General features: G+C 27.9%; 9 protein-coding genes across 9 annotated transcripts; 4 read left to right on the top strand and 5 right to left on the bottom strand.

Moving 5' to 3' along the window:
- Positions 1-489: 489 nt before the first annotated feature.
- On the top strand, positions 490-2,037 carry T552_03521 (hypothetical protein; the record flags this gene model as incomplete). Its single annotated transcript, XM_018372023.1, has 8 exons — positions 490-565; positions 607-754; positions 808-928; positions 972-1,137; positions 1,185-1,368; positions 1,413-1,655; positions 1,704-1,829; positions 1,878-2,037. The coding sequence occupies 8 exons, from the start codon at positions 490-492 to the stop codon at positions 2,035-2,037; spliced, it is 1,224 nt and encodes a 407-aa protein (XP_018224276.1).
- Positions 2,038-2,052: 15 nt separating this feature from the next.
- Positions 2,053-2,829, bottom strand: T552_03520 (hypothetical protein). Its single transcript, XM_018372022.1, has 3 exons — positions 2,766-2,829; positions 2,639-2,714; positions 2,053-2,591 (listed from the first exon to the last, which is right to left on the bottom strand). Exons 1-3 carry the CDS (start codon positions 2,785-2,787, stop codon positions 2,099-2,101), a joined length of 591 nt encoding a protein of 196 aa, XP_018224275.1. The 5' UTR covers positions 2,788-2,829; the 3' UTR covers positions 2,053-2,098.
- Positions 2,830-3,076: 247 nt separating this feature from the next.
- T552_03519 (hypothetical protein) lies at positions 3,077-5,484 on the top strand (the record flags this gene model as incomplete). Its single annotated transcript, XM_018372021.1, has 14 exons — positions 3,077-3,233; positions 3,281-3,332; positions 3,376-3,430; positions 3,481-3,626; positions 3,677-3,758; positions 3,954-4,013; positions 4,056-4,181; positions 4,224-4,270; positions 4,312-4,329; positions 4,373-4,511; positions 4,552-4,752; positions 4,798-4,843; positions 4,886-4,996; positions 5,045-5,484. 14 exons carry the CDS (start codon positions 3,077-3,079, stop codon positions 5,482-5,484), a joined length of 1,680 nt encoding a protein of 559 aa, XP_018224274.1.
- A 530-nt stretch (positions 5,485-6,014) lies between these two features.
- T552_03518 (hypothetical protein) lies at positions 6,015-7,315 on the bottom strand (the record flags this gene model as incomplete). Its single annotated transcript, XM_018372020.1, has 3 exons — positions 6,580-7,315; positions 6,411-6,530; positions 6,015-6,367 (listed from the first exon to the last, which is right to left on the bottom strand). The coding sequence occupies exons 1-3, from the start codon at positions 7,280-7,282 to the stop codon at positions 6,015-6,017; spliced, it is 1,176 nt and encodes a 391-aa protein (XP_018224273.1). The 5' UTR covers positions 7,283-7,315.
- A 799-nt stretch (positions 7,316-8,114) lies between these two features.
- On the top strand, positions 8,115-9,905 carry T552_03517 (hypothetical protein). Its single transcript, XM_018372019.1, has 6 exons — positions 8,115-8,230; positions 8,278-8,320; positions 8,366-8,603; positions 8,645-9,192; positions 9,233-9,539; positions 9,585-9,905. Exons 1-5 carry the CDS (start codon positions 8,160-8,162, stop codon positions 9,374-9,376), a joined length of 1,044 nt encoding a protein of 347 aa, XP_018224272.1. The 5' UTR covers positions 8,115-8,159; the 3' UTR covers positions 9,377-9,539; positions 9,585-9,905.
- On the bottom strand, positions 9,899-11,715 carry T552_03516 (5-aminolevulinic acid synthase). The gene is made up of 3 exons (XM_018372018.1): positions 11,639-11,715; positions 11,356-11,594; positions 9,899-11,307 (listed from the first exon to the last, which is right to left on the bottom strand). The coding sequence occupies exons 1-3, from the start codon at positions 11,671-11,673 to the stop codon at positions 9,944-9,946; spliced, it is 1,638 nt and encodes a 545-aa protein (XP_018224271.1). The 5' UTR covers positions 11,674-11,715; the 3' UTR covers positions 9,899-9,943.
- A 360-nt stretch (positions 11,716-12,075) lies between these two features.
- Positions 12,076-14,426, bottom strand: T552_03515 (hypothetical protein). The gene is made up of 8 exons (XM_018372017.1): positions 14,390-14,426; positions 14,193-14,343; positions 13,856-14,143; positions 13,554-13,814; positions 13,229-13,510; positions 12,922-13,182; positions 12,584-12,874; positions 12,076-12,535 (listed from the first exon to the last, which is right to left on the bottom strand). Exons 2-8 carry the CDS (start codon positions 14,335-14,337, stop codon positions 12,117-12,119), a joined length of 1,947 nt encoding a protein of 648 aa, XP_018224270.1. The 5' UTR covers positions 14,338-14,343; positions 14,390-14,426; the 3' UTR covers positions 12,076-12,116.
- A 282-nt stretch (positions 14,427-14,708) lies between these two features.
- Positions 14,709-16,050, bottom strand: T552_03514 (hypothetical protein). The gene is made up of 7 exons (XM_018372016.1): positions 15,974-16,050; positions 15,867-15,931; positions 15,542-15,817; positions 15,371-15,496; positions 15,191-15,331; positions 14,954-15,145; positions 14,709-14,910 (listed from the first exon to the last, which is right to left on the bottom strand). Exons 1-7 carry the CDS (start codon positions 16,002-16,004, stop codon positions 14,755-14,757), a joined length of 987 nt encoding a protein of 328 aa, XP_018224269.1. The 5' UTR covers positions 16,005-16,050; the 3' UTR covers positions 14,709-14,754.
- A 197-nt stretch (positions 16,051-16,247) lies between these two features.
- T552_03513 (hypothetical protein) lies at positions 16,248-16,894 on the top strand. Its single transcript, XM_018372015.1, has 3 exons — positions 16,248-16,298; positions 16,353-16,409; positions 16,456-16,894. Exons 1-3 carry the CDS (start codon positions 16,285-16,287, stop codon positions 16,847-16,849), a joined length of 465 nt encoding a protein of 154 aa, XP_018224268.1. The 5' UTR covers positions 16,248-16,284; the 3' UTR covers positions 16,850-16,894.
- The last annotated feature ends 46 nt before the right edge of the window (positions 16,895-16,940 follow it).

The raw sequence follows: 16,940 nt of genomic DNA, 5'->3' as shown, positions 1-16,940 counted from the left end.
GAGAGGTAAAAAGCTTTATATGTATATAAATGAAATTAATTTTTCTAGCCAAATGGAAGAAAAAAAGAGTTCGACGGTTAAAACGTATATTTTTGAAATTTTTTTAATATTTTTAAAATGTTTTAGGTAAACGAAGAAAGACAAGAGCAAGATCTAAATAAAGAATATGAAGAAGTGGATAATGAATGAGATGTTGATTGAATTGGTAGTTGATTGAATTGTTAATTCAGTTATTAATTATTTTATTATTTTGTATTTTATTTTATTATTTTATTTTATTATTTTATTATTTTGTATTTTTTATTCATATTTTTTTTAAGATTTTTCAATAAAATAAAATATTACTTTTTATAATTTCTGTCTATTTTTTTTTTACGTTGATATTATTAATATTTTAGAATTAGGAATTAAATCATTGACGGATATAAGGGATATCACGAACATTACGAATATCACGGACATTACGGACATTACGGACATATTTCAGACATGACAGGCATGACAGGCATGACATTTAAAAAAATCCGTCTTCATTCGGTACAAAATGAGCCAATACCTATTCTTAGTAAAATCAACGTATAATTAAATATACTTTAATACTATTAGTTTCATCAGCAGGTTTTTTACCCGATCAAAAGACACGTTTTACAGTTACACGACAAGAAAAATCTAATGAATGGAATGTTGAAGGTGAAACAGAAGGAATCAGATATCAAGGATCAACAGTTAATAAACGTGGGGATAGTTTTTTCCAGTAAGCCTCACATTTGAGGAAATATTGAAAGACAGGTTTTATTGAGAGATTAGATATTGTATTGGAATTGAAAATGAAGAAAATGATACGTTTGATATGATTCCAGTACCATTGGTTCATTTAGAATGTCATGTTAAGTCTCAAAAAATTCATGAAACTATAGAAAAGAAAGATGTAAAATGGAAAACATTTTTAAAAAAAAAAATAACAATTTTAGTATGAAAGAGAAAAGAAAGAACTTGGAGAAGCATTTGGATCGAAAAAAATGAAAAAAATAATCCAAAATAAAGAACTTCATGCAATTGACACTCAACAACTGCAGGATATATCATCACATATGATAAATGATGTTAAAGAGGTGACTAAAAACATGACAAGTTTAGGTAATTAATAAATAATATTATAAGAAAGAATATTTAATGAGAAATAGAAAAAATGCGTGGAAATGCAAGTCCAGATCTTCCGATTCCACCACCAAATACAGAAACGACAAAATTAGAAGAAGTTTATTCATTATCAGATATTATAACAGAAGCAGAACTGTCTGCTATTCATGTTAAAGCAATTCTTCAAGAGCAAAACGAACGAAATCGTACATTATTATTTCCTTTCAAGTTTAACAAATACTTTTATAAAAAATCTTGTTTATTCTATCTAGAAATTCACGATATGTTAATGAACATTTATCAAAAGCACTTAAAGCAGAGAAAAAGAACAAACATTATATAAAATTACTTTATTATGCATCATTATTAATGGCATTTTATACGAATCATCATTTAGTATCAAAAAAGGAATTATTAACAAAAAAATTGGGGGAACCACCTTTGATTTTAATTGATCATCTTATTACACGGTTTTCAGAGCGTGCGCATTCAGGAAAAAATTATGAAACAATCCAGTATTTTTAAAAAATGAAAAAAAGTTACTTTATTTATTCTATATATAGATTGGTTATAACATCACATGGAATGGACAAAATTTTATGCTATTTATTTGCACTTTGTTTAATTATTGATAATTTTTCTGTTAATATAAATCTCTTGGCACAAGATCTTTCACTTAGTACTCAAAAGTATGAACTGTTTTAATCATAAATAATATATTCTAATTTAAAAAAAAGGTGCAAAAAATTATTTAAAACATTAGGATGTAAAATTCAAGAATACACCGAAGCCGAACGACTTGCTATGAATCTTTCCAAAGCAGAAATTAAATTATATAAAAAAGCGGTTCTTACATTGCCCTTCGAATTTGTATCAAAAAAACAAAGGAAATCATAATAAATGCATTTTTTTTGGCATTAATTTAAAGACATATTTTATAATATATATTAAATTATATTTAAGAATATCTTTCTAACTGTCTATTTAATTCTTTAAGAGCTGTTAATAATTCATCATTTTTCGGCTCAAAACTTAGTCCAAATTCAAGTGATTCTTTTGCTTTATCTAATATTCCCATCCCTTGTAGTGCTTTTGATTTACAAAGATGTCCTTTACTCCAAGCTTTTCGAATCCCAATAACAGTTGATGCATCAACAAATGCATTTTTCCACTGTTTAGATGCAAGATATACATTACATCTCTCATAAAATGCCGTTGCTAGCTCATCCCTACTTAAAGCTGCCGGCTCCCAATGAGGACGTCCATATGCCATTTCTATAGCAAGTGTAAAAAATTTAACTGCCTCATCATAATTTTTTCTACGAGAATGTTCTGAACCCGATTCTTTTAGCCGATTAATATGAATAGATCGTTTAGGATGCACTTGATTCGGCGGTAATGGTATATCTTCCGGACATTGATTTAAAGTAATTGATTTAACAAGATGATTACTAAAATAAATTCATAAAAAAACACACCAACTTATTAAACATCATACAAAGGCTCAAGTTTCTCCATTAGATCCTTTTCTACTGAAACTACTCGTCCTTCATTAATTGATAAAGGAAGTTGAACTATTATCTCATTAATTTATCATATTTTTTCCCTGAAAAAAATGGACATACCAAATGTATCAAAAAAGGACATATTTTATTATGTTTTTAGTGCTTTAAACCCTTTTAATCCCCTCAAATTTATAATTATTTGTTTCCTCTTTTTCTGTGAGGTTATCCACACTTTATTAGTTGCCTTGGCAACCACATATAGGTTGCCATAGAAACAATAGATAAGTTGCTATAGAAACTTCTATAGGTTACCATAGAAACACCTATAGGTTACCATAGAAACGTCCATATCCTACTAATCCTCTTCCTCTCGATTGCTCCACGACTAAATTATATTAGAAAATATCAAATCTTGAAATGGCCTGCTAGCAATGGAAGAAACACATAATATGAAGAACTTTTGCGCATATCCTACTCAGATTCTTGGGAGTTCAGAGAGAATATCTCAATACGCGTCTATTGGAGAACAACGTTCAAAAAAAGGACGATGTGCAATGCTTTTATTCCAGGGAATTGAGAGGGATCAAGGTAATAATTTGTTTTTATGAGTAAAGAGAATGCTTAAATGCATATAGTTATTTCTATATATGCTAATAAAGAAATTTGGGTGGGACGTCATGAACAATGGTAATTAAAAAAATGAAAGAAAACGCGCATTTAATAAGTAAAGTGACCTTGTAGTGAATCAGAAAATGGTTAGTAATCATCATTTTAAGATATATACGGTATTCTTCTTTTTTGTATATTAGGGTTAGGGTTAGGGTTAAAAAGATAGGTATCAGTAGAACATGGATTTGATCAAACACAAGAAATTGAACAATTATGTTACTGTGAAGATTTGAGTCTTAATGGGACATATCATAATGGAAGAAGGATAGGGAAGAATCATATTGTTTTATTGAGTAATGGGGATAAATTGGAGTAAATAAATAAATATATATATATAATAGGATAATTTTTATGATTAATAGTATTCGACATTGTGCGTCATTTATTTTTCAACAAGAACATACAGTAACGGATATTTTAAAAAAAATAGATTGGGATATTGAGGTTAGTTTATAGTCATATATTGGATGTGCATATATTGGATGTGTATATATTGGATGTGTATAAATTATATGTATATATATACATATATATAATTTATACATATACATACATACATATATATATATATATATATGTACGTTTAATATATGATTTTAAAAAAAAAATGTTAAAAGGTAATGTCTAACTATATCCAAGATATTTCAAGATAAATATGAAATTACACCACGATTACTTGGATTAGGAGGGTTTTCAGAGGTAAAATAATAATTTTTTAATAGCATAATTAAAAATATCAAGATTTATATGGCCATTGATAAAATAACAGGCAAGCAAGTTGCATGTAAAGTGATCTCAAAGGTATCATCAAAATTTAATAATTCAAAATATCTTCGAGAAGCACAAATTTTAAAGAATCTTTCTCATGTATAGACATTAACTTTTTTTTTATCTTTCTGAAATATCTAGCCTAATATTATTCAAGTATTTTATGAGATAGAAACAGAAAAAAATTAGTATAGATATATTTTATTAAAATTTTGCTAACTTTTTTCAGCTTTATCTTTGAAGAATTGTTAGTTTCATTTTTAATAGTATGTGAAATCTTATTATTTTAGAATACATGGGGGAGATTTATATGGATTATGTGTTAAATATGGTCAACTTAAGGAAACAGACTGTATGTTTATAGTTTTACAAATACTCAAAGCAATTCAATATCTTCAATCGAAAAACGTAATACATCGTGATTTAAAAGTATATTCTTTCTTTTTGTAATATATATTAAAATAATTAGCCTGAAAATATTCTAGTAACAAGTACATCTATTTCTTCTGGATTCCGTGTTGTTTTAACAGATTTTGGCGTTGCACAACGACTTGGAGTTTCTTCTCGAATGAAAACATTCGTAGGTACACCTTCCTATCTTGCCCCAGAGATACATTCTTGTGCTAGCCGAAATAATAATTCTGAGAATATCAAAGGTTATGGGAAGGAGGTATACCTTTTATTTTTATTGTTTCTATTTTTAAATCGTTACTAGATTGACTTATGGAGTCTTGGAGTTATAATGTTTGCTCTTTTAGGAGGTGATAATTATACTTATTTTATAAATATATTTAATATTTTAGGCTATAATCCTTTTGACAATGGAGAAGTCACTGAAAAAGAAATTATGCGTAAAGTTCAAAAAGGAGAATTCGATTTTTCTGAGGATTCTTGGTCTAATGTAAGTCTAGAAGGTATTATTTTTCCCTATAAATAATTAATTTTATTTAAATAAATATTAGCAAAGGATTTTATTTCAGGACTATTACGTAAAAAGCCATCAGACAGGTTTACAGTTGAAGATGCATTTAATCATATTTGGATATCTCGTCATCGTGCTATTTTAGAAAAAGTTTATGATGAAAAGGTTTTATTCAACTGGGATAAAAAAGTAGATTATCCTTTACAAAAAAATTGCTACGGCCTTTTAACAAAAAATAATTTATCTGAAATACAATCTAACATACAGTCTACTAATTGTTTTTCAAATATACTTAAAGAGCAAGAAATTAATGTTAATTTTAATATTACACAGAAACAAGATGATCTTTTAAAAAAAAAAGATAAAAGGAAAGCTACTTTACAAACAAGATGTAAAAAAAGAATTCTTTTAGAAAATACAGCCGCTATTAATTTTCCTAAAGAAATTTCAGAATGGAAATCAAATAAATATTTTCGCTAACCATTTCAATTAAATGCTATCATCATCACTAATAATATATTTATAAGATTTACGCATGCATTATATAATTTGAATTTAATACGTAAAATTATATTATTTTTTAAGTAAAATACTCACACTTTTAATAGAATATTTTAAAGTATAGAATGATTTCTACGGTAAAAATGCATTTTGAGTTTTATTTAAGTTTTAATCATAGAGCATGGTTTTTATTCATAAAATTAATATTACTACATGAGTTATATCTTTAATATTTCATAAACAATAATTATATCTAATAATGCTATAAAATTTATTTATTATATAGATATTGAAAACTTTAAGAATTTACTCATTTACAAAACTTTTAAAAATATTAGCTATAAAAAATAGAAAAATAAAGGCATAATTCAAAGACATATCAACTGAAAAGTAATCATATAATATCATAAAGAATTACAAATGGAATATTTTAGAAAATAAATATTCTTCAAAAATCATTTTATTTTTTCTTGAAATCATTAAAATATTAGAAATTAAAAAACACATGCTTAAGTTTTTCCATATGCTATAAATGAAAATTCTATCCATTTTTCTATAATTTTCTTTACTTCTTTCCATGCAGTAAAATTTGGTACATAAAACCATTCTCTATGTGAAATTCCACATGTCATACATGTTTGTGGTTTACATAAGAATTTATCTTGAAGTTCTATATGTATCAATCGCTCTACTCTATAACTAACTAAACATTGCTTTGCTTCATTCTCATTTGATGGAAAATATTCTATCAATTCCGGTATAAAATTACATTGTTTGGGCCATTGACTCAATCTGCGTTGTATATTACCTGCTCTTCCTATTTTTATGATCATTTTATCCATTGAATAAGGTTTAATTATTTCTTTTAATAATTAATACCCATATTTAAATCAAATATTTTTTACCTGATGACTGTAAATTAAAAACATAAATATAACCAGGTTTATCATGTGTTGATATAGATCGTCTCAGTTCATTTGCTAGTCTTTGTCGTGTTCTAGTAGATAATTTATCATTGATCCAATCTAATTATAGTTAATCTGTAAAAATATTAACTTAATATAAAAAATTCACCTGATAATTCAATAATCATTCCAAATCCATCATTTCCTGGAACCCACATATTTCCTATTGATAAATAATCAATTTTTTTTTCTGGTAATTCTATCATCTTTTGTGATGTATTTAAAGATGATAATGAAACACATGATAAAGGTTGATTAGACATTGATGATAATTTATCACAAATCATATGAGAAGACATACTTCTTGAGTCATCTGTTCTAAATATTCTTTGTTCATCCACAAAATAACTAAGACAAAAAATCTTTTTTAGAAAATTCACTATTATTGATCTATTAAGTGCTCTAAATCCATTTTTTCCTGCAATCTTAGGATATCTTGAACTTTTGTCAATAGAAATAATCAAAGGACTAGAACATTTATCCGGTATAAGGAAAGACAATGATCTATCCTTCTGGGAATTTCTATTTTTATGTTCTTTTTGATAAATAGAGCAAAAAGATGCATTTTTGTCATCTCTAACATCAAATGACTCATCTTCTCGAACAAATATTCTTGATGACGTCTCTGAAAGATGTCTAGATGATTTCCTTGAATTATTATTATTAAAAAATTTATCCAATCCACTATTTCCTTGAAATCCTGTATAATCTTTAATACTTCTTTTTGACCCTTTCTTTGACGAATTTCCACCATAAAATAGATCTTGTATATCTTGAATAGAACTAAACTTTCTTTTTATCCATAAAAACATTAATAATCCCACTAAATATTTCTTCACCAGCCGATAAGCTGATAAGCTGATAAGCTGATAAGCTGATAAGCCAGATAATTAAATTTTATAAATCAAGAAAAATGTTGATTATTTATATTAAATAGTCTTGCTGATACTTATGAATAGGAGATATTAATATTATATGATCTGTTTGTGCAAAAATATATATTTCAGTGCACCAGCCATCTTTAAAAATATTTCAAAAAAACCCAAAAATATACATAAAAACATAATAAATTATGTAAAATAATACTAAATAATTAACAAGAAGTCATTTTTTCTTAAGTAAAAGAGAACTTTATTTTTAGCATAAAATTATGTATTTCTTAAGAGACGATCAACTCAACGACATAAAAATATTGTGCTTAAGAGATTGGAGATAAATAGAGGTATGAAAGGTATTTTAAGAGTATTTTAACGTATAAATAAGTAGATATTTATAGTATTAAAAGAAATGAGCTTTTGAACGGTTAAATTTGGTTAAAATTATGTCTAAAACAGCCAAAAAGAAGAATGAGAATCAAATAAAATTTGATATTTTTATGAAATTTTAAGGGAAATAAGTTCATTACTAGGTCTATTTATAGGGGAACTCTTTATTTTTTTAATAATGAGGCGAAATACTATGTTAAATCAGTGTTTTTATATATATCGCAGTGATAAGAGAATTTCTATTATTTTTAAACAGATTTACAGGTTTTATTGGAATAGAAATGTGTTTTTAGACCTTATAAATATGAGGATTAAATCAGGAGGTTCAAATGGTTGAAATAGATGTTTTTATTTTTAAAATAATGGTTTATTTGATATAGAATGGACACGAAGTTTTTATTCATATTCTAGATATGAAAGAAATATGAAAAATGTTTTTTTTTCTTTAAATAATGAACATTTTTTAAGAAAATATTCAGAAAAAAGTGAAAAAAAGTATATTTTTAGTCTAAAAATAAAGCAATTTTCTAAATAAAGCATAGAAATGAAAATGGCGAATCTTTAGAATATGAAAATACTAAAAAAGTATATATCTTTTATGTTTGATGTGTTTTTTTTTTAAATATCTAGTTACCATCTATGGAAGAATCTAAGATTCCTACAGGTCAAATAGAAAGATTGTATCATTTTGGAAGTCTATTTGTTGGTTTAGGAATTGGTGCATTACAAGAAGGTTTTCAGCGTCTTTATAACAAGAGTGAAAATACTTCATTTATTATGAATAAATCTAATATTAATCGATTGGTTGCTAAACTATCTAAGATGCGTGGTGCTGCATTGAAAGTTGGCCAAATAATTAGTTTCCAAGGTTATTTATATATTATTTTTTAATTTCATTAATAGAAAAAGACATTGAAATGCTCCCTACAGCATTGCATGAGATTTTGATAAAATTGCAAAATCATGCAAATTGCATGCCAATGGATCAAATGGAAGAAGTTATGACAAAAGAATTTACTAAAGATTGGAGAAATCTTTTTTCCGAATTTAATGAAACACCTATAGCAGCAGCATCTATTGGTCAAGTACATTCAGCAATTTTAAAATTATCTTCTCTTCCAGTTGTTGTTAAAATCCAATATCCTGGAATTAAAGAATCAATAGATTCTGACTTGAACAATTTAGAAATCTTACTTATTGCATCAGGATTTTTTCCAAAAGGTTTATTTCTTGATAAAATTATTGATTCTGCTAGAAAAGAATTGATTTTAGAATGTGATTATAGAAGAGAAGCAAACTCTATGAAACATTTTCAAGAACTTTTTAAAAATAATGAAACATTTATTATTCCAAAAGTAATACCAGAAATTACTAGTGAACATGTTTTAACAATGGAATATTTACCAGGAAAAAGTTTAGCTGAAGTAAATGAAGTTGATCAAAAAACAAAAAATTGGGTAAATAATTATACATATGTCCTTTTATTTATTAGATTAGCTTGGAACATCATTGTTCAAATTATGTCTTCAAGAAATTATTGAATTCAAATATATGCAAACTGATCCAAATTGGAGCAACTTTTTGTTTGATGAAAACTCTAGAAAGGAATTTTTAATATATATTCATTGGAAATATTTTTAACATTAAATAGATTGGATTACTTGATTTTGGTGCTTCTCGCTCGTTTAATATAGACTTTATCAATAATTATATTTCAATACTCAAAGCAGCTGCAGAACGTGATAGAGATGCATGTTATGATCTTTCTGTTAAATTAGGATATCTTACAGGCGAAGAATCCCAGGTATCATATTTAATAGATAATATTTTTAAAATTTATACAGGATAGGCGATGTTAAATGCACATATTAACTCTATTTTAACGTTAGCTGAACCATTTTGTTATAATGCACCTGATATTTATGACTTCTCTAAACAAACAATTACAGAAAGAATAAAAAGAACTATTCCATTAATGATTCAACAAAGATTAACACCACCTCCTCAAGAAACATATTCCTTACATAGAAAATTAAGCGGTCAATTCCTTCTTTGTAGGAAACTTGGTGCTCAGATAGAATGCAAAAAAATATTTAGGGAAATACTAAAAGAAAATGGATATGCTTAAATATAAAGGTTTATGTTAAATTAATATTCATGCATAGTACCATTCTATCAAAATACTGAATAAATTAACTTTGTAAGGTATTATCTTCCTAAATTATTTTCAGTATCATAAAATCTTAATTGTTCGTCAGTCCACAATTCCTGAGTAAATGAACCAAGGCTTTTCATGTCCCAATCGTCTATTTTCCTTAATAGACGTTCATCCCAAATTTGTTTTAAAGCAGTTACAAGCTTCTTCTGAAACTCTATAGTATGAGCCGGTGTTGGTGTAATTCGCAAACGCTCCATATTAATAGGAACTGTAGGGTAATTTATAGGCTGTATATATATATCATGTTTCAACAATAATTCATCTGATATTTCTTTACAAGTTTGAGAATCGCCTACCATCAGAGGTATTATATGACTCGGATTAGGTAGTACAGGCAACCCAGCATCCTTAAGCGCTTTTTTTAATTGGCGAGTATGAATTTGCTGAAGAATACGATCATGTTGTGTATGCTTTTGATATTCAACAGAAACACGTGCACCTTCCATGACATGAGGAGGTAAAACCGTTGTAAAAATAAATCCAGGAGCTAAAGAGCGAACCACATCAATAATATTTTTGGATGAAGAAATGTAACCGCCAATACAACCATAAGCTTTAGCTAATGTTCCGCTAATAATATCGACACGAGACATTTGTCCAATATGTTCAGCAACACCAGCACCATGCTTTCCGTACATACCAACAGCGTGAACCTCATCTAAAAAGGTAAGAGCGCCATATTTCTCAGCAAGATCACAGATTTCCTTGATCGGAGCAACTGAACCGCACATAGAATAAATGGATTCGAAACAAATAATCTTTGGTATGTATAAAGGAACAGCCATAAGCTTTGATTCAAGGTCTTCGAGATCGTTATGCTTAAAAACCACTTTTTTAGCGCGAGAATTGCGAATTCCTTGAATAATTGATGCATGATTAGATGCATCAGAAAATATGATACAATTTGGAATTCTACTACCAAGGGTAGAAATACATGCATCATTTGCAACATAACAAGAGCTAAAAATAAGAGATGCGTCCTTCCCATGAAGATGTGCAAGAGATGCTTCAAGAAGCTCAACATGCTGATTATGTCCTGCAATATTTCGAGTACCACCTGCACCTGCTCCATAAACATGGAGAGTTTGGGATATAGAATCAATCACTTGCTTGTTTTTACTCATATTTAAATAATCATTAGAACACCATACAGTAACACGTTTATTAAAATCCTTTGTATGTGCAAGCGGCGCTTCATTTACAAGTCGATTAATATTGTTAAAATACCTATACGTCTTGTCCTTATGTTTCTTATACAATTCATTAGAAAACCATTCTTCATAACCAAAAAATCGATTCGTTAATACTTGTTCATGAGGTACATTAAGAATAGCTTTTTCATATGAGCAAACTTCTACCAATAATTACCAATCTTTCACACAATAAAAAACCAACATCCTACCTGGTTTTTCGTCTGTTATTGATCCAAAACCCCCTACTTCTGCATGGATATTTTCAAGAACATCCATTTCCGTATCACTACTACGACTCGCCGTAGCATATGAACGTGCTTCAATACTCCTCATAACATTCCCCATAACCGGGCATGCATATGCTAATGCTTGAAGCTCTGTTCCTCCTGCTGTAATCTTTTGACTTAACTGTTGTAATTTGCTAGATGGTACTGTTTTTAAAAATCCGCTATAAATTATTAAGAAAATTCACAATTGTCAATAAATACTCACCAAATATGCATCCCCTGCCTTAATATCGATTTCATTTGTCTTTCTAAGAAAAAAAGTGAGTTGCTCGCCTATTTATACTTTTTTTATGTTAAATTGGATGGTAACCCTAATTTTTATTTTTCAACCAATCAGAAGCACCAGATTAAAAATATATTATAGTGAAAAGAAGAAAAAATAAAAGAAAATACCAAATAATAAGATATTCAGACTTAGGAATAACTATATGATATGATAATATGTAATTCTTTGTATATTTATTTATTTATTATAAATACCTTTTGATCTTAGAATTTATCAATAAGATAAAAAATAATCCTAAATAAAAAGCCTTTAGTTAATAATGAAGATATTCTATTGTTATTTGACAGATTAGAGAATTCTTAAATAGCCCCATATAAAATAGTTTTTCTTTTTTTTTTTAAGAATAAGTAATACCTATTGATTAGAAAGAGTAAATGTAATATAAGTATTGAGATTTTTAAATAAATATAATAATGAAAAGCATTGCAAGAAGAAAAAATACAGTATTGAGTTTTATTTGTTGACAACCAGAATAATATGATATTAGAGTACCAGGAGAAGGTATAATTATAGTTGTCGAAGTATAACTTGTTATTGTTTCAAGAATTGTCAATGATTGAGTGGAGATAGCTGTTGATGTAGTTTGTAATTGAGTTGATGAGGTTGTATCCATAGTGCATCCAGGAAGTAATGTAGGATTTTTACATAAAATTTCTGTAAAATCTCTGAATACTTTATATTCCTTATTATCAGTAGTAATTATACATCTATTAACAACATTGAAATAAGATCTAGAGTCACAAAGACATAATGCATTATAAGGTTTTGGACAATTTGATTTTTCTAATGCGTTTCTCATACATTCCATGAATTTTCCTGAGTAATATTAAGAGAAATGTTGTATATTTTAAAAAAAATATTTACCTCCAAATTGTACATTTTTATATACATCTGAGCATAAAACTGGTTTTTCCGATAATACTTGAAGTTGAATACATGGTGTAGGAGGTGGCTGAGGATTCTTACACATATTATTATAAAAATTCGTAAAAGAAAGATGTTCTTCAACAGTGAATAGACGAAAACATCTTTCATATGTATCAATCAATAGAGTAGATTCCATGAAATAATTAGAATTGCAAAGACATACTGGATCATAACTCCCGGCACAACGAGACTTTTTAGCAATTTCTTTTAAACACTCTTTGAATTCAGCTATTCCAGTTAAATAACAGCAAAACAAAAATTAAAAAAAAACATACAACTAAAGCTGCTTTCCTCAAAAACATCCTTACAGAGAGATAATAAGTCTGTTTTTTTACTACAACCAGATAGTGAGGTGGGGTTTTTACACATAGTTTCATGAAAAGCTGTAACTTTACTACGTTCTTTATCATCAAGTTCCATGACACACTTTCTAACAGCATTCAAATATGACAATGAGTCACAAAGACATAATGAATCATAAGGCTGTTTACATAATGAATTTTTTGCAGCAGCTGTCAAACATGCTTTAAGACTATCTAGATATAATTAACAAGAAAAAGAAATAAATATTTAAACAAATACCTCCAAAACCTGTATGTTTGTATGGGTCAAAACAAATAACTTCTTGATAAGAGGGCCTTTTTAAAGTGCACATATTAGCCTGCTTAACACTACTACAAAGCTCCTCTTTATATTTTAAATAACTATGACGAACATTGGAAGACAGTTTAGTGTAACAAATATCATAATTTTCTTGTTTTGTAGTAGAATCAATAAACTTCTTTGAATCACATAAACAAACTATATCCATATTTCCACAACGTGTTCCTTTTGCTATAGTTGTAAGGCATTTTTTAAGGTCATCTACAATAAATTAATCATAATTTATCACTAGTGGATAATATACTATCAAGATCAGAAGCTTCAAAAACATCTGGACAGTCCGGTAAAACATCTGGAACACCTGAACATCCAGGAAGCTCAAGTGGTGAATTACATAATGACTTTCGAAAGTCTTGAACGATAGCAAGTTTACTTAAATCTTCAGTACGAAGACATTCATTAACATTGATCCAATGAGAACGTGAATCACACAAACAATTTGCATCATTCAAATTCTGACATAGTGATCGATTTGCCGATCTTTTCATACATGCCAAAAGCTCGTCTAAAATATTTATCAATGTTTCATATGAAAAACTTCCTTACCTCCAAATTTAATATGTTTATATGGATCTGAACATAAAATAGGTGGTGGTGGCTTATTTAAGCTAACACATAAACTGTCAGGAACCGGTGGATTATTACAAAGTCCTTCAAAAAATTGTGAAAAAGATAAATGTTCACTAGAATCTAGCAAACGAAAACATGATGCATATGTTTTAACAAAAAGTGTAGAAAAAACAAAATAATCCGAGTTACAAAGACATCGCACATCATAGGGTCCTCCACAATGCGATTCTTTTGCAATTTTCCTTACACATTCAACGAGTGACTCTATTTTAACCCTTCAAAAGCAATTTTTTAAAAAAATTAAAAAATATACCCCCAAAATTGCTATTTTCAAGAAAATCATGGCATACCTGGTCTGTTTTAAGATGTTTTTGATACACTGATAAAACCGTTCCTTTACAATTTTTCCAATATATAAAAATTAAATTAAAAATAGTTATAAAATTGATAAATCTCATAAAATACTGTCTTAAAGCTCAAAAATATCCCAATAACAATAATAGTTATAACCTTATAAAGATAGATTTAAATAATATATAAAATAGTCCTATAAAAAATTAAAAAAAAACAACTTAAAAGAAAATAATTAAAAGCCAAAAATATATCAAAATAACATCAATATAGATGTATATATAGACTTTAATATAAAATTATTTTAAGTTAAATAAATTCACTTACAAATAATAGTCAAAAATCCAATAGAATATTAAAGTTTAAACCCCTCTGTTAAAACAGCTCCCCTCTCACCTATTTAAAACCAAGAAGTATTTTATAATAATGTATAACACTATATAATATGAAATATAAAAAAATAACATAAATTTATAAAAATAATCGAAAAATCTGTGAAGGGTTAGGACAGGGTTAGGATAGAATTAGTGAATAGTTGTCTTTGATTTTTTGTAAATAGGTTCTTCAGGAGGTTTAAATGCACTTTCCCTTTGCTTTTTTCTTTTTTCTGAAGCCTTTTTATGTTTTTCTTTCCTTTCCTCAAGCTTTTTTCTTTCTTTTGCATATTTAGACATAAAATACTATTGATAGTTTAATTAAATATTAAAAAAAAATCCTAAATACCTCTCCACTTTCTATTTGAAGATCAATTTTCCTTGGATTTTGTGGAGGAGGAAAAGGTGTATATTCATTTTCCTTAATAAACTTTGGTTTTCTTCTTGAAACATTACGTTTCTTAAAATGTGGTAAAAATCTATCCCAAGATTCATTTTTAAGAAGAGGATCTTTCTCAAGTTCTCTTTTAATCATCAATTCCTATATAAAAAATATATAAATCCCTAAAAAATTAGATATATATACCTTAATATGATAAATAGGATGAATATTCTTCATACAATCTTCAACAATTCTTCGTACTTGCTTTAAACCCTTATAACCTCCCATAACACTAACTGTACTTCCTTGAACCATTATGTAACATTGTGTTAATAATTCCAATGCCTAAATATTAAGCAATGGATCTAATTTTATCATATTTACCTTTAAAGTAGATCCATTTGGTCCTAAAATACGCTGTCTTCGCTTTACAAACCTTTCCTTGTTCCTTAAAAACCCTCCAATCTTTATAATATCACATGCCATAGCATCTTCCATAATTTTAATTGCCTAGATCAATCAATATATATATATATATATATATTGTAAAAAAACTTGAGGAAAAGGAACACTACGAGCAAGAAGCTTTATAAGATCTCTAGCCTTAAGAATTGCATATGGATCTCTTGTATTTCTTGTCGTTTTTACCGTCATACTCCCCACAATCATGTCAAGAACACATGATATTCCATATTTATTTAAACTTTGTGTAACATGAGGCCAAATTTCCTGCAGATATTTCTCCCGGTACTTAGGAAAAAGCGTAGCAAATGAAGATTCATCTGTAAAAGATGGTGCATCTTTATCTGCAACAAATGACTCAATTTTCCACTATAATAGACTCTTTAAATATGTATTTTTTCATAATAGGACGGCCTACATGGTCAATTTCCTCCGAATCCCAGGGTTTTTCCCTTCTATATTTCTTGTTCTTACTAGTTATATCTGGATTTGTCTGAGTCTTTATAGAAAACATTGGTTTTTTACTTTTTATATTCTTTTGATCTTGATCACTCATATTTTTGGTCTTTTTTTCCCGGAAAAAAGAGCTTTTAAAGAAATATCTATATAGAACACATCTGTCTCTTAATATCCTGCGTTTATTGCACTGTTTTACTATATATTTTGAGTATTTTCTTATATATAAAGATATCGAGTAGATCCAAAACCCTCTTATTTCCTAATTACTATGAGGATTTAAAGACTACGCCTAAACAGTCATTAACACGTTCTAAGCCATATATTAGAAGCTATTTAGGACCCATTTGAAAGCTTAAATACCATTCAGTCTTAAAAAAATGAGTTATAACGGGTATATTTCTATAAGATGTTGTTTATTTCTATAGGAAATTGATAAAACTCATAGAATAGGTCTTCCAACGCCCCGTGGCTCTGGTACAAATGGTTATATTGTAAGAAATCTGTATATTTTTCCCTTTAAAAGGCATGGAAATTAAGAAGGATTTTAGATCCCATATTAGACATCCAAGAGAAGCAATAAACCCATATCCATCAAAGAAATCGACTGTCAGGAAGGCAGACAAGGAAATTCTTGAACATGATAGGAAAAGAAAGCTTGAAATAAAAGTGCTTAGCTATAGAGATAGTCTTGAGGAAAATAGAGAGCTAGATGAAGAGGAAATTGAGAAAAAAGTGAATGAATATAGAGAAAAACTTTTAAATGAAAAGACCGAAGAGATTATTAGTCATGATGATGTAAAAAATTTAAAGTCATATCAAGTCCATGAACTAGCAACAGCAAAAGCCAGGGAGTTAGAGAAACTTAGAAAGGCATTTGGAATAAGAGAAGATTATCAAGAAGGAGATGCGTTTAAATGTATGAATGAAAAACGAGCTAATTAAGGGCAATACAAAACATTTTTATGTATATCAATAATATTTCAGTGTTCTATATGGATATAGCGAGCATAATCAAAATGAGTAATTTATTTTA

Source organism: Pneumocystis carinii (genome assembly GCF_001477545.1).
Source record: "Pneumocystis carinii B80 chromosome Unknown supercont1.17, whole genome shotgun sequence".
In the NCBI taxonomy this organism is placed as follows: Eukaryota; Fungi; Ascomycota; class Pneumocystomycetes; order Pneumocystales; family Pneumocystaceae; genus Pneumocystis; species Pneumocystis carinii.
The sequence above is the reverse complement of the archived record's forward strand: the minus strand, read 5'-3'. Positions and strand labels throughout refer to the sequence as shown.